The 17,020-nt window shown below is 37.5% G+C and overlaps 3 protein-coding genes across 3 annotated transcripts; all 3 read right to left on the reverse strand.

The window, feature by feature from the left end:
• Positions 1 to 408: 408 nt before the first annotated feature.
• Positions 409 to 2,474, reverse strand: si:dkey-42l23.4. Its single transcript, XM_087284541.1, has 2 exons — positions 2,152 to 2,474; positions 409 to 1,775 (listed from the first exon to the last, which is right to left on the reverse strand). Exons 1-2 carry the CDS (start codon positions 2,255 to 2,257, stop codon positions 856 to 858), a joined length of 1,026 nt encoding a protein of 341 aa, XP_087140667.1. The 5' UTR covers positions 2,258 to 2,474; the 3' UTR covers positions 409 to 855.
• Positions 2,475 to 7,178: 4,704 nt separating this feature from the next.
• On the reverse strand, positions 7,179 to 7,981 carry LOC137487700 (C3a anaphylatoxin chemotactic receptor-like). Its single transcript, XM_087284544.1, has one exon. It carries the CDS (start codon positions 7,970 to 7,972, stop codon positions 7,292 to 7,294), a length of 681 nt encoding a protein of 226 aa, XP_087140670.1. The 5' UTR covers positions 7,973 to 7,981; the 3' UTR covers positions 7,179 to 7,291.
• Positions 7,982 to 11,829: 3,848 nt separating this feature from the next.
• Positions 11,830 to 12,789, reverse strand: LOC147840678 (chemerin-like receptor 1; the record flags this gene model as incomplete). The annotated part of the gene is made up of 1 exon (XM_087283432.1): positions 11,830 to 12,789. A coding segment is annotated over one exon (960 nt), but the record flags the coding sequence as incomplete, so codon positions are not given.
• Positions 12,790 to 17,020: the final 4,231 nt, after the last annotated feature.

Raw genomic sequence — 17,020 nt, forward strand, 5'->3', positions numbered from 1 at the left:
TCCGGTTAAAAACGTACCAAGTGTTGTTTATCACAATTATGCATGTAATTTCTATCTGAAATGCATTTAAACATGTATAAGAGGTTGTGTAAATTATATGAAGCATGTATTTTGGGTGAAGTTTATAAGCATAAGTATGAAGCTTTGTGGTGAAAATGATCCCTTTCACTGATAGGTTAGTAAAGTCCACAGGAAGGCCACAAACTCTGCTTGATGTCATTTGTTTATTTTGGGTATTTTATTCATGCAGGTATGTGCTTACTCGTGCTTCTGTTTTTGAATTTATGTGTAATGTTTCTTTTTTTTTTTGGTGTATGTTAAACGCACTTTGATTAGATTTATGGCAGTTTGTGGCAAACGCGATTGAGGAGAGGTTGGTGAAGTCTTAAGGAAAGGCAAATACTTAGCTTGATGTCATTTGTTTATTTTATTCATGCAGAATAAAAGACAGTTTACTCCCATATGGTTCTGTTCACCTAAACACAATGCACAGTAAAACGAAGCATTACAGTTTGTTCCCTTATACCTACACATCTTTATTCTTATATTATTTGTACAGAAAAGTACACTGTTATTTCACTGTACTTACTTGGTACTTTTGTTTATAAAAGAAATCGTTACCGATCATGCTGCAGACAAAACAAACACAGACACCAGGACAAGAGTGCAAATCCAGACCTCGCGCGCCCTCATTACACAGGAGCGTGCACAGCCCAAGCGTGGTCATGACAGCACTCATACAGAGACACACAATGACAGAAAATGAGTGCTTTTAATTAAATAAAGTTAGATGAAGGACATAAACCTCAATGAAGACAGACCCCCCCCCAGATAGTTTTCTACATTTCTAGCAATTCAAGTGTGGTGTGTCTGTCTCATTTCTTTAACGTCCAAATGACCTTCAGTAAATGCCGTCTCCAGCACCAGCACCAGAGACTGTTTCAGCTTCTTCTTATAATCCTTACTCATGAACACATAGAGAAATGGATTCAAACTGCTGTTGAGATTTATCAGGTAGAAAGTAAAATCAAATAGCATCCAAAATTGTTTAGTGAGAGTCCAATTATTATTTTTTGCCCTTATTCTCAAAATCCAGCAAACATGGTGTGGAAATGAACAAATGAAGAAGGTCAGGATTACAGTTATAATGAGTCTGTATGACCTGAGCTGCTTCCCCAGTTTGAGGCGTTTGATTTTTACTCCAATAGCAATGTATGAAGATGTAATGATCAGGAAGGTGATAAAAAAGACCACTATAAATTCATATGTGACAATAATTGTATCTGTAATGTTAAAAACTTTGAAGTAGGGTAAAATGTAGCCGATGGATGAAACCCAGACGATGATGCAGATGATTCTGGCTTTACGCAGAGTTCTGTTATTTTGAGCCCAAACAGGCATCCATGTGCACAGACATCGATCCAGACTGATAACTACAAGAGACCAAACACTAATAAACAGATTTAGAGATGTTGTGATGATAAAAAAGTACTCTGTGAAGTCACTGTGCTGCTTGCTCCACTTCAAGGAAAAATTTGTGATTGAAACTAAAATGAAGATGAAGTCTGCAATCGCCAAATTCAGAAACCAAATGGAGTTGACAGTCTTCTTCATTCTGCAGCCGGTCAGAAATATGACCAGACCATTTCCAATGAGACCCACTACAAAGGTTACAGATAAAATGCAGGCAAGAAAAATCTTAAATCCCTCATCTTCCACAGTGCTTTTGTCTGTTGAGTTTCCAGTCACATTTTCAAGCCCAAAACTGCTGTTTTCTATACAAAGAAGCACAGAAAGGACTGTCAGTGTGTCATTGTGCTGCAAAATTCTGAACTATTAGCTATTAGAGCATATCTGATCATGCTCCTCTCAAACATTTTAATAAAACCTCACTAGAATAAAACCAATAATTAGTCTTTTATATTCAATAATTTTGCATTTGCAGTGTGTTGACTCAATAGAAGGATTCTTTAGATAGAAGATCTTTGTTTGAAGGGTCATTTGTTTGAGAAAGTAAATGTGTATCTTGTGCTTAATTATATGGATTTAATATTATCTCTGTGCATTGTCTGTGTTATAAACAAGCTTTTATTTATGTTCTGAAAGGTTTTCATAGACACAAAATATGCATAATAGATATTAATTTCTCACCCATGTTTTCGAGATGCAGTGGAAGGAGTCGAGTCTTAATCTTGTTCCGTCTTCTTGTTTGTGCTGACCGATAGTTGGTTTTATACCAGAGCAAACCCTGATGCATCCCTATTGACTAAATATGGTCATCAGCAAATATCTGCTATGAGTGGACATCAAACCCACCGCAAAACATTTCCTGCCACACCTTTTCTTTTGTTCAAACATGAAGCAAAAAACTTTAAATAAAGTATTCAGGAGTTTTAAGAAAGAATCAAGTGTGTACTGACGGTGGAGGAAATTACTGAGAAATTATTATGACATCTGCATTGAAATACAAAAGCAAGTTCCCCTTCGGGAGGGGAACTTCAATGCTATGTGGAAACTTCCACTATGTGGGATTTCGTCAGATCCAATCATCTGAAAGAATATATAATCAGGCCAATGAGTTGGCAATGTCAGCATGCACAGCTGGCGCTACTTACAATTAATCTTGTATATAAGCGCAGCATGTGCCAAACTGAGGCATCCTTTTGGCTTCAAATCCTGTCACAAAGCTTCTGAGAGGGTCGATGAGGGTTTCTCCAGCAGTTTCTATAGAGAGAGATTTTTCTGCCCAATCTGCGTGCGCCTCCGCCATCAGGCGTTCACCCAGCAATTTACGGCGGTGAAGGAGCAGTTGGACACTATGGGTAAAGTCTCCTATTGGCAGGAACATAAGACTGCTCCCCCCGCCGAACCATCCACATCCACTGCTCCTCACCGAGGGTGCCCATCTGCGAGAGCTGCTCCGCCACCCTGTCTGCGCCTCCGGCCAAGCGGCAGCACCGAGCTCTACGCAGAAAAGCAGCCCCCTTGCCCCAGGGTGCTGTTAAGTCCGGTAAATGGACCGCGAAGCATCCCTGAGACTTGCCATCCGGAGAAGAGGAAACTTGCTCTTTCCCCAGCGGAGTACCGGGCTCTATATCTGAAACATCAAAGACATTTTTCAATGCCACCAAAATTTCAATGAAAGAGCACTTTTTCCCTTTCCCGGATGTAGTAGCCCGAACACTGCCAGTCTGGAATGCTATACCTTCCAGCTTGCGTGTCTTCCCTCCCCGCTAACTATCTTTTTTTCATATGAGTACTCCCCCCTCCTCAGGGCCAGTCCATATGTCTTCTCGCCACCAGGTCTTCCCACTTGAGCAGGAGGTGGCATCCGCAGCATCCTCCATATCTGGACTGCACGCTTTCCCAACATACTGTCTTATTTAAAATTTTAGAGTTTAACTAGATGCATTTTGTGATTCCCAAAAAATATATCTAAATCTGTAAAACTTCTTTACAAGTGGGATAAGTCAGGGAACATGTTTATAAGGCTGCGCCTCTGTTGATGCAGGTGCGCTCCCGCTCTTGGCTTGGCATAACCTCTCATCAGGGGCAAAGTAAGGTTTTGTGGTGTGTTCAATAGATTCCCCCACAGTGGAAGTTTCCACATAGCATTGAAGTTCCCCTCTCGAAGGGGAACGCTCCGGTTAATGAAGTAACACTCATTCCCCAAGGGGGGAGCGAAAATGCTATGTTCCCCTCCCACAATGATTGCCCCTTGGCTGTTAGCCGTGAAAGGCTCTTCAGCTAAAAAATTATGCCTCAGCTTGGCACGTGCAGCACTTATATACAAGATTAATAGTAAGTAGCGCAAGCTGTGCATGCTGATGCTGCCAACTCATTAGCATTTCATTTGCCCGATTGTCCACTCTTTCAGATGATTGGATTCTGACAAAATCCCCCATAGCGGAAGTTTCCATATAGCATTTCTGTTCCCCCCCTCGGGGAATGAGGGTTACTTAGGTAATTGGAGTGTTTCTATGTTATGCACTAATTTGATTATATACTAAAGACAAGCTCTTACATGGTCGCACACTAAAGGCTGCATCTGGTTAGTACCCGTATGGAAAACCACATGGGAAAACAAAATTACTGCTGAAAAAGTTGTTAGTGAGGCAGCAAGTGGTGCTCATCCTGCCATTTATGTGGGTCCTAATGCCCCAATATAGTGACAGTGATGCTATCCAAAGTTCAATGTGACATCACACTGTGGTGCAGCCACCATTTTTGTGACCGAACTGTACCATGCTGTCAATCTGAACTGAACTACTTTTCATTACATAAATGTGTCCTGATGTAATTGAGCATAATGTGCTTTAACATGCTATCCAGGTCTGTGATCATGCTTGCGATACTTGTCTAATGCTAACCTATCATGGAGACAGCATAAACCGCACAGCTTGACTTTCTTTATTACTGAATAAAACCACATTGTTTTTGTTATAATCGCAGTAAACAAATAAAATAGCTCTTTAACTTTTAAACAATACTGTTTTCTTACTCTTATTTAAATGACCTAAAATGACGGAGTATGCTGCTACTTGTGGGATTTTCACTGTCATGCAAACATGCATATCTCAATTCAATTAATCTTTTTTTTATAGCGCCTTACAATGTGGATTGTGTTAAAGCAGCTTCACATAGAAGATTATAGTAAATTGAAACCGTGTCAGTCCAGTTTTCAGAGTTGAAGTTTAGTTCAGTTCAGTGTGGTTTAACTTTCACTGCTAAAATCTAGAAACTGAAGAGCAAATCCATCCATGCGCAGCTCCACATGTCCCAAACTATGCGAGCGACAGAGGTGAGGAACAAACTTTACCAATAGACGAAAGTGGAAAAAACCTTGAGAGAAACCAGACTCAGTAGGGCACGATCATCTCTCCTCTGGCCAAACTTTTTGCGCAGAGCTGCAGTCTAGGAGGCTGCAGAACGCTGGACGTCCATCGTGGAGAAGCTACAGGTGTACACCGGCTGGTGTACAGGCTGGCTTTTCAGGATCAATGCAAGGACTTGTCTGTCACTGGAATCAGTTTCATGCTCTCCACTCCTCCATGACCACCACAGCAGCTGCTCAAGATACGGCCTGGTCCAGGAATATGGAAAGGAATTTTGAAGCTTAGGAGGAGGGAAAAGGCCATCATCGCAGCTTGCGCCTATCGTTTATATATGGTGTTGTAATGATGGCTTAATCTCTCCAGAATATCAGATCCTGAGAACTGTTATGGAATTTCATGATATGCAATAAAACAATACACTTTCTCATCTGAGAAGATCAGGAAACCGGCTGTTCAGCTGTTCTGTTCAAATCAACCTGAGACATTTGACAATAGGCTGGAAACACAGAGCTACACCTCACTAGGGGGCAATGCGAGAAAGCTGACCCTTCACCTTTCACCTCAACCTCATTCTCTTTTCAAGGTAAGGCAAGTTTATTTATATTGCACATTTCATACACAGTGGCAAATTAAAGTGCTTTACATAAACAAGAATAAAAAAGACAAGTTTAAGAGCATAAAAAACAAACAATAAAACAGATTAAAATGTGTTAAAACAAGTTATAAAAGAATGAAAAAATAAAGAAAGACAATAGTGCGATCTGTCAGACGTAGCACAGTGCTCATTCAGTAAAGCCACAGCTACACAGATGTGTTTTCAGTCTCGATTTGAATGTGCCTAATGGTGGAGCACATCTGATCATTTCTGGAAGCTGATTCCAGCAGTGAGGGGCGTAGTAGCTGAAGGCTGATTCACCCTGCTTTGACTGAACTGAGTGATCTGTTAGGTTTGTATTCAGAGAGCATGTCTGTTATGTATTGAAGTCCTAGGCCCTTTAGTGATTTATAAACCAGTAGTAATACTTTAAAATATATTCTGAATGTAACTGGGAGCCAGTGTAAAGACCTGAATTCTTAATGAGCTATAACTGTCTGACTGTCTTTTTGGGAAGGCCCGTGAGAAGGCTGTTACAGTAATCCACCCTGGTGCTGATAAAAGCATGAACAAGTTTTTCTAAGTCTTCACTGGAAACAAAGCATCTGATTCTTGCAATGTCTTAGAGATGAAAGTAGGCTGATTTACTGACTGCTTTGACATGATTATTGAAACTAAGATCTGACTCCAGAGTCACACCAAGATTCTTGACCATATTTTTTGTTGTTTGACCCTTAGTGCTAAGGTACACATTCACCTTGAGAACGTCATCTCTGTTCCCAAATTCAATCACTTCAGTTTTCTCTTTGTTTAACTAAAGAAAGTTTTGGCACATCCAATTGTAAATATCATCAATGCATTGGCAGAGGGTGTCAATGGGGCTGTAGTCATTAGGCAGAGAGGCTAAGTAGATCTGAGTGTCATTATAGACTGTCTTTATAGATATTATAATAAACTACTAGTTTTGTCTTTCTCAATCTTTCATTGTTTGTACTCTTGGTGACCTTGTCCAAAATGCCAGTCATCTTCTTGACTTTAACAGGAGCAATGTATTCTATGACATTCTTAACTTTAGAGTTAAACAAATCTAGGAGAGAATCAACAGAGTCTGCAGATATACTTGGTTCTTCCGATATGGCTAGATAAATTTTGGATGGATAAATTTAAATTTTGTGTTAATATTGTGTTTCTTGTAGCCTTATATTCTTGTTTGGTATCATTTTTTATGTATTTGTGTGATTGGTAAAGTGGTCTTAATTTTACTGTAATATTTCACTAGTATATGTTGAATTGGTTTTTGGCTTTGATAAAATCTTTGCTAGATGCTCCCCCTTAGAGATGGTTAACGCCTCAAATTCACCAGGCAAGGGTCTCGGTGACTCTTTTATTGTCTTGAATTTATGGCTGTTTGTTCCGAGTTGAGTATTTAAGGTAAATGGGCGGCAAGCGTTGTAGAAGTGATGTTTTTGGTCCCCATGAATACTGTCAGGGAGCAATATCTTTCAGATGAGATGATGATAAATAAATAAATAAAGTGTTAATACCGATTAAAGAGAGTAGAAATAAATTATGTACAGGGCAATGCTTTAAATTAAATAAAATAGATGAACAGGTCAACAACACAAACATCAATGAAGACAGACTGAGACTTAAATACACACCGAACTAAACAATGAAATTAGACCTAACTGAATATACAGACACTGAAAACAAGAACACAAAACTAAACCAAGCACAAAACCTGGATTTATAAAACTATCATTTACGAGATATGTATTAGACAGAGAAATTTTGCTGAATAACTGTTAACTGTGATAATTATATACAGTATTAACAATGGTCACAAACCCTTGAAGGTTTTCTACATTTCTAGCAATTCAAGTGTGGTTTTCTTCTCTTGCTCATCCTTTTGTGTCTTTCTCATTTCTTTAATGTCCAGATGATCTTCAGCAAATGCCGTCTCCAGCACCAGCACCAGAGACTGTTTCAGCTTCTTCTTATAATCATCACACATGAACACATAGAGAAATGGGTTCAGACAGCTATTTAGCATAACCAGGTAAGCACTGTATCTACGTAGCATCCGAATTTGTTCAGTGACACACCAATTATTATTTTTTGCAGTTAATATAAATATCCAGCAAACATGGAATGGAAATGAACAGATGAAGAAAGTCAGGATTACAGTTACAATGAGTCTGTATGACCTGAGCTGCTTCCCCATTTTGAGGCGTTTGATTTTTACTCCGATAGCGATGTATGAAGATGCAATGATCAGGAAGGGGATTAGAAAGACCACTATAAATTGATATGTGATAAGAGATTTACCTGTAAGCTTAAAAAAATCTAAGAAAGGGAGAATGTAGCCGATGGATGAAACCCAGATGATCATGCAGATGATTCTGGCTTTACACAGAGTTCTGTTATTTTGAGCCCAAACAGGCATCCATGTGCGCAGGCATCGATCCAGACTGATAACTACAAGAAACAAAATGCTAGCAAATAGATTTAGAGATGTTGTCATGAAGAAACGATAGCTCATAAAGGCACTGTGCTGCTTGCTCAACCAGACTACAGGTATCTTTATGGGGACTCTACACATATGTAATGATTTTTATAAAGTACTAACAATAAGCCACCTATCTTTAAACCCAGCCCTTACAAGAAATATTCTGCGTTTTTAGGGATTTAAGATACACACACACTGAAATGTTGGGATTAGCTACTCTAGTATATCTGATTGTGCTCTTCCTGAAACCTCTTAATACAGCCTCGTTAGAATAAAACCAAAAATTAGTCATTAAAATTGAATAACCTTGCATTTGCAGTGTGTGGATTAATTATGTAAGAAGGACATCTATGAATGGTCATTTATTTGAGAAAAAAAAATCTAACTTTTGTGCTCATTTATGTGGATTTTAAAGTATCTCTGTGCATTGTCTGTTATAAACAATCTTGTATTTATGTTCTCAGAACTGTTCATAAACACATAATATGCATGATAGATATTAATTTCTTACCCATGTTTTGAGGTGTCAATGCAGTGGAAAGAGTTTAGTTTTGATCTTGTTCCGTCTTCTTGTTTGTGCTGACCGTTTTTTTTTTTTTTTTTTTTTTTTACCAGACAGCAAACCCATCCCTATTGGCTAATAAGGCTCATTATGACATAAAGGTATAGGTCATCATATATCATACAGGTCATCAGCAAACTTGATGAAATGATTAGAGATGTACAGTATCTGCTATCATGAGTGGCCATCGAACCCACCACTGATCCTTTCCTGCTTGAAGACAACAACTTTTATTTAAAACAATCAGACATTTTTAGGAAAAAAGAGAGCATATTATGTGATGTTCTTTCTTACAAATATTCTAGGCATTAAAGACATTACTGTGACATCTTTATTGAAATACATACACAAGTTAGTAAGCAGTAAGCAGTATATGCTGAAGGCAAATTCTGAGAAAAGGTTAGCATCAGTGATGTGCAGTGGGGTTTGTGGCCAGGACTGTTGCTGGCCAAAAGAGTGCCCTAAGCAAAATGTTATTGTGGTAGCCCCACAGAAAAACAGAAACATGCAAAGATAAGTACAGACAAAAACACATGTACTTAAACATGTGTATGTGTATGTATAAATATATATATATATATATATATATATATATATATATATATATATATATATATATATATATATATACATATATATATATATATATATATATATATATATATATATACACACACACACACACACACACACACACACACACACACACACACACACACACATATTCCACTCTTCTGTGGAAGCATTTAGAATTTCAAACATTTTCAAAAGGTAAAACCCTGTCAGTGCTTGTAGAGATGGACAGTCCTCATTAAACCTTCATGTACAATGCAGAAGAAATTAAGAATTTAAAGAAAAACTCATTACATACAATGGGCAAGTCAAGCACTCTTCATAATGTTTACAAGCTATAATCAAAATGTGGATTTAACTTGTACTATAATTTATGGTGACAAAAACTGACCTTTGCTGTCAGTATGAATCTTATAAATGTTTTAAAAGAATGAATTGAGTGTACCTTTAAACAAAAACTTATTGTTAACATTCAGAAAATGTTAAACATTAAAGACTCTAAGCTATAAAAATGGTTTATGGCCTGTGGTTTATAGTAATTTGACTATTTTTTTTATCTTTCAGAAATCTCAGAATATTAGTCCGTTTTGTTATTTCATATTTTAATGTAAAAAAATGGCCTATAAAAAAACTGGCTTATTAAAAACACACCTATCTACTGATGTAAAGACTAAAAAGACTTTATTAGCACTACCATTCTGCTGTAAAAGTGCGGTTTATTTGTAAACTAATTTCGAGAGGATCACATGCTTATGATTGCTTGAGACTGATCCTGCATCAGCTCTGCATATTGCGCCAATCAGATGAATACTGACTTACTATAAATAACCAGTTTTCCACTCTAGTCATCTTCATCTTGATGAATCCCCCCTTCTCCTACTCTTCTTCTAATAGGCGTCACGGTCACCCAGTGGTTGGCACTGTTGCCTCACAGCAATAACGCCACTGGTTCGACCCCTCACCAGGCCAGTCAGCGTTTCTGTGCGGAGTTTCCATGTTCTCCCCGTGCTTCCGTATGTTTTCCCAGGGTTCCTCCCACCATCCAAAAACATACATTATAAATAAATTGACTACTCCAAGACAAACACTTAGCCGTCTACATCTCAGCTATTCCTAACACGTTCACATGCAGAAGACTTCGAGACCTACCTAAGCTCAAACTCTGCTCTTGCGCTTCAAACGTGAGGGAGCCCCGGGCTCGAGGATATTCTGAGCTCATGGCTCTCTCCTGGGACAGCATGTTCAATTTTTTCAATTCAATTCAGCTTTACTTGAATAGCGCCTTTACAATGGTAATGGTGTCAAAGCAGCTTCACATAAATGGTCATAGTAACTGGATCAGTGTAGTTCAGTTTTTAGTGTTTAAGTTCAGTTCAGTTTAGCTCAGTTCAGTGTGGTTTAAAATCATTACTGAGAGTCCAAACACTGAAGAGCAAATTCATCGATGCGTAGCTCTACCAATCCTGAACCGTGCAAGCCAGTGGCGACAGCGAAGAGGAAAATAAAAACTTCACCGATAGGAGAGTGAAGAAAAAAAACTTTGAGAGAAACCAGACTCAGTTCGGCATGGCCAAAAGTATTGTGCAGAGCTGCATGTCAAACATGCTTTATAATCAACCATCAGCTAAGTGTGAACTCTAGAAATCTGCATTGGATTCACTCCTCTGTGAAAGTCTCCTTCAGTTACAATAGGCCCTGTATGCTAAATTGACTCTGCATTTCTATTTATATGTGAATTATCGTAAAATGTAAAGGATTTGTTGTCTACTAATGTTGTTTTATTTCTGAGCACAATTTTGACTAATACATGAAACATGAAATAGCATTAAAATTACTTTAACAATTTGGCCGATATCAATAAAAATCCTTAACTGGTCAGTAATGGTCATCTGGTAAATAAATAGTGTTAGTGCTGATTAAAAAGAATAGAAATAATGTACACAGCAATGCTTTTAATCTAATAAAATAGATGAACGACACAAACATCAATGAAGACAGACTGAGACTTAAATACACACACTGAACTAAACAATGAAATCAGCCCTAAGTGAATATACAGACAGTGAAAACAAGAACACACAACTAAACCAAGCACAAAACCTGGATTTATAATGCTATAATTTACAAGATATGTCTTAGACAGAAAATTATGATGAATAACTGTAACGAAGTGGCTGACACAGAGGGATCCATTTGCAGTATGTTTATTAAACACAGTTTAATAACAATAAGCACACAGATGTAATGCGTGTGCGAACTCGCATTAAACACAGTAGTATAAGGTCGAAGGTCTGGCGGTAGGTAAACAAAGGATGAGTATGCAGGCATGGGTCAGAGGCAGGCGGCGAATATCAAAGTCGGTGTGCAGGCTGAGGTACAAGGCAGGCAGGACAAGGTCGATAATCAAGGCAAGGTAAGGTAAGGTAAGGTAAGGTAAGGTAAGGTAAGGTAAGGTAAGGTAAGCAACAGGAAAGCAGGCAAGGATTTGAAACGCTCAGTAGTGTTAGCCGGGGCAAAACAAGACTTCGCAATGAGACTGAGTGTGAGTGCTGTCTATATGTGTGAGCCAGGTGATAGAGAGATGTGCTGCAGGTGTGAGTGCTAATCAGTCAATGGATGATGTAATGTCAATAGTCCGATGATGATGACCTCTGCTGGCCAGCGAGTGGAATGACTGGGACCGAGTCAGTGACAAACTGTTAACTGTGATAATTATACACAGTATTAACAATGGTCACAAACCCCTGAAGGTTTTCTACTTTTCTAGCAATTCAAGTGTGGTTTTCTTCTCTTGCTCCTTCTTTTGTGTCTGTCTCATTACTTTAATGTCCAGTTGATCTTCAGTAAAAGCTGTCTCCAGCACCAGCACCAGAGACTGTTTCAGCTTCTTCTTATAATCTTCACACATGAACACATAGAGAAATGGGTTCAGACAGCTATTTAGCTTAACCAGGTAGGCACTGAATCTAAGTAGCATCCAAATTGGATCACTGTCGCTCAAAGTATTATTTTTTGAAGTTACTATACAAAAACAGCAAACATGATATGGAAATGAACAGATGAAGAAAGTCAGGATTACAGTTACAATGAGTCTGTATGACCTGAGCTGCTTTCCCATTTTAAGACGTCTGATTTTTACCCCAATAGCCATGTATGAAGATGTAATGATGAGGAAGGGGATAAGAAATGCCACTATAAATCGATATGTGACAAGAATTGCATCTGCAATCTCAAAAACTTTAAAGAAAGGGAGAATACAGCCGATGGATGAAACCCAGAGGATGATGCAGATGAATCTGGCTTTACGCAGAGTTCTGTTATTTTGAGCCCAAACAGCCATCCATGTGCGCAGGCATCGATCCAGACTGATAACTACAAGAAACAAAATGCTAGCAAACAGATTCAGAGATATTGTGATGGAGACAAAGTAGTTTGTGAAGACACTGTGACACCCACTCAACCTTAAGGAACGATCTATGATTGAAGATAAAATGAAGATGAAGTCTGCAATCGCCAAATTCAGAAACCAAATGGAGTTGACAGTCGTCTTCATTCTGCAGCCGGTCAGAAATATGACCAGCCCATTTCCAATGAGACCCACTATATGGGTGAAGAAAATGCAGGCAAGGAATATTATAAATCCCTTGTTCTCCACAGTGCTCTTGTCTGTTGAGTTTCCAGTTTCATGTCCAAAACTGGTGTTTTCTAAACATAGAAGTACAGTAGACAGTCAGTGTGTCATTGTGCTGCGTCATCTTTTTCACAAGTCTGCCCTTAGGTTATATTTATTGCTTGAAGAAATAATCTGCATATTTGTCATATCTCTTGTTGAGAACAAATTAAGAGAGAGGAATTGGTGTTGGGATTCTAGAAAACTGTTGTAGGACCAAGGATACACACACATGCAGACAACAGTTATCTTTATGGGAACTTTCCACAGATGTAATATTTTTTTTATAAAGTACTAACAGTAAACCCCCTATCTAAACCCAACTCTAACAGGAAATAATCTACATTTTTAGGGATTCAAAATACACACTGAAATGTTTAGAAGGATTACCTACTCTAATATATCTTGATTGTGCTCCTCCCAAACCTTGTTAATAAAAATTTGTAATTTATATTTAATAACCTTGAATTTCAGTGTATGGATTAATTATGTAAGAAGGACAGATATGTTTGAAGGGTACCTTCTTTGACAAAACACATCTAACCTTTATGTTTATATGTGGACTTCATATTATCTCTGCATTGTCTGTGTTATAAACAATCTTGTATTTATATTCTGAGAGGTTTTTATTAACAAATAATTTGCATAATCGATATTATTTCTTACCCATGTTTTGAGGTGTCGGTGCAGTAGAAAGAGTAAAGTCTTGATCTTGTTTCGTCTTCTCGCTTGTGCTGACCGATAGTTGGTTTTATACCAGACTCCAAACCCATCCCTATTGGCTAATAAGGCTCATTATGACAAAGTTATAGATCATCATATATCATATAGGTCATCAGCAAACTTGATGAAATGATTAGAGATGTACAGTATCTGCTATCACGAGTGGGCATCAAATCCACCACAGAACCTTTCCTGCCACACTAGTATTTGCTCTTGCTAAAAATGAAGCAAACAACTTTAAATAAACGTTCAGACATTTTCAAGAAACTATAAAGCATATAATGTGATATTCTTTCTTACAAATATTCTCAGGCACACAGTGGCGGATATTAGTGATGCTCATTAACGACTAATGTTTAAAGACTGTGACATCTTTATTGAAATACAGATTCTATGTTGTGCAGTGTATGCTGAAGACAAATTCGGAGAAGAGGTTAGCATACCTGCAGCTCGCTCTCATAGTTCCAACATGGTAGTCCACTAAGCAGGGCTGTGCATGTTTCGTATCTTGATGGGAAACCACATGGGAAAACTTACAACTATGGTCCCCTTTAAAATGCTTGGAGAACCTAAAATGCAATATAAATGTAAGGAATTATTATTATTATTATGTCAAATCTTCAGCTTTGAAGATTTCAGAAGACTCACTGTGACCTTACATCTGTGTGGACTTTGAGGATGACTCTTGATCAATGATCACTAAAAAAAATGAAAATTTCTTCATGTTATAATATAACATGATTTTAAAAACGTATATTAGATGATGTTAATCGTACAGCACATGTCTGTACCCAGCCCGGTGATAACATTTTGAAGCTTTTCCTGTCATTTTGTATTCGTTTATGAGGTTTAAATGCTGCATTTTAATGACAATTTATTCACTAATTTTTGCTTGGAAGCTTGTCGGATGATAATGTGCATTAATTGATATATATTTACAGAATTTGGATCTGAAAAATAGTAAGAAAAAATAAAACATGGTAATAATATTAATAATCAGAGTTGGGTGTAACTCATTCCACAGTAACGTGTCACTGTATTTTAATCACATTTTTGGGGAACACAGTAATGAATTTGTCTAATTGATTACAGTTACCAAAGTCAGTGTACTTGTGTTACATTACATATATAGATGTTAGAAAACAATATTTGCTTTTTCTTAAAGTTACGTTTTCAGCTGCAACGACAGTAATGTGAAAAGGGTTGAGCTAATATGCTGAGCTGAATTGGCTGCTGTCGAGAGTGGTTGCTTCTTCAAGTGGATATACAGACATTACTTTGATTTCATTGAGCGTAAAAACAAAAGTATAACTGTGAACTGCAGTCTATGTCCAGCCTTTAAAAAACTTTCAGCTGCTTTTAACTCGACCAGCAACTTGTTCAAGCACTTAACAGAAAGCATTCTAGGACAATACTCATCACTAAGGAGGAAACTGGCACCCTAACACAGTGGCCCAACTCAGCCTTAACAGGCTAAATTGGATTTGTGTGTAGGATTGGAAGTAAAAGTATCCTCTGAAAATCTAAAGTGTAGCTGCGTATGGGGACATCCACATATTGCATCTTTTGCATGCGCAAGTTTGTTCCCAGCAAGAATTTTTTGTTTTTAAAAGATGTTTAATAGATGTCTAAACATAGTCATTTTGGCTAAAATAAAGCTAAATTTGGACTGTCAGTGAAAATCTAATTGACCTCTAGAATAATATGCCAAAACTAGACTGGTCATCAAATAAACAGAAATGAATGACATAGAAAGTCTGTCTAATCTGTCTATTTGATGACAGGTCTAGGGCTATTCGATGTCTATTAGATTTTCACTGACAGCCCAAATTGAGCCTTGTCTTAGCCAAGCTGTCTACGTTTAGATGACTATTAGTCGTCAATTTAAAAAAAAAAATTATTATTATTTTTAAAGATTTTAAAAAATCGTTTTGCCTTTATTAGAGAGGACAGTATTTAGACAGGAAGCAAAGTTGGATAGAGAGAGGGTGGGGGGTAAGGAAATCATCGAACTGGGATTCGACCACGGGACACCCTGACATGCTACTGCACCATTTGTTGATGCACTAACCACTAGGCTATTGCACCGACAAAACATCTTTTGAACACAAAATTGTTTGCTGTGTTATTTCCAATGAAGGCATGCAAGTAAACGACAAGATAGTTTGCCCAAATCTTAAAATGATCTTCTTAAATATTTTGAAGTTGTCAAGTTGCTTTGTTAAACCCATTATAATGTTTTTTTTCTGTAAATATTAAATTACTAAAAGAACTGCAGGTTATTTTGTATGTTTTATATGTTCTAAAAGTAACTCCAAAATAAATTATTTAGTAATCTGATTACTTTTTACATAGAGTAATTAGTTTTGTAACAAAAGTACAAATTTCCAGTAGTTGTCAGTAGCTTGTAATCTATTACTTTTTAAGTAACTTACACTACGCTGTTAATAATAATGATGTGCTTCACTATTTTTCCAACCTCTCCTGTAAAAAGTGGTGCACAATATCAGCTGACAAGCTTCCAAGCACTTCTGGTTTACATACAATTTATAACTATAATTTTATAACATTATTTTCAAAGTCAAGTATGTATTTTTGAAATTTACATGTTGTACTGGATATCAGTGTGCTTATTTAAGGCAAAAGCCCATTTACACCATAAAAGATAGTTGATAATGATAAGCGTGAGACTTGTGATGTTAATACTGTTCTCACACTCTCACACCACATTCATTTCCGCAGACAGTAGCCTACAAATCATCAAGACGTATACAGCAGGCCCAGTGGTGCTAAATGCTGATTTGGATATTTGGAAATCTCATATGTTGCTATACTCACAAGAACAAGGGCTGCAACAATGCAGTTTTAGGAAATTATTGGACAGAATACATGGAGTAGAAAACAAGATATTGTTTTTTAACACTCAATAATAATTCAACCAACTATCGTAAATATTTTGTAAAAATGTCCAACTGGTATTTTTGTGCTACAGTAAATATATTTTGAATTCATTCATTCATTTTCTTTTGGGCTTAGTCCCATTATTATTCTGGTTTCACCACAGCGGAATGAACTGGCAACTTAACCAGAATATGTGCCAAATCTCTAGAGAAATCGTAAGTATTTTACGTTTTGTCAGTTTAGTGGCAAATTTGTTCGAATACGTACGAGTTCAGTCGTATGAAAATGTTTGACTTTAAAAAGGTGGCGTGGCACCTAACCCCACCCCTAAACCCAACTGTCATTGGGCAATGAGCAAATCGTACTAAATTGTATGAATTAGATTGTACGAATTCATACAAATTAGCCACTAAATTAAAGTTACGAATTGGCATGAGATTGCGTTGGTTTTACACAGCGGAAGCCCTTCCAGCTGCAACCCATCACTGGGAAACATCCATACACACTCATTCACACACATACACAACGCACAAATTAGCTTACCCAACTGAACAATTTACGCAATTATTTGAATTGGGTGAATTGGGTTGTTTCCCAGTGATGGGTTGCAGCTGGAAGGCCATTCGCTGCGCAAAACATATGCTAAATAAGT

This window comes from Danio rerio, chromosome 15, assembly GCF_052040795.2.
Source record: "Danio rerio strain M-AB ecotype USA chromosome 15, GRCz13ab, whole genome shotgun sequence".
In the NCBI taxonomy this organism is placed as follows: domain Eukaryota; kingdom Metazoa; phylum Chordata; class Actinopteri; order Cypriniformes; family Danionidae; genus Danio; species Danio rerio.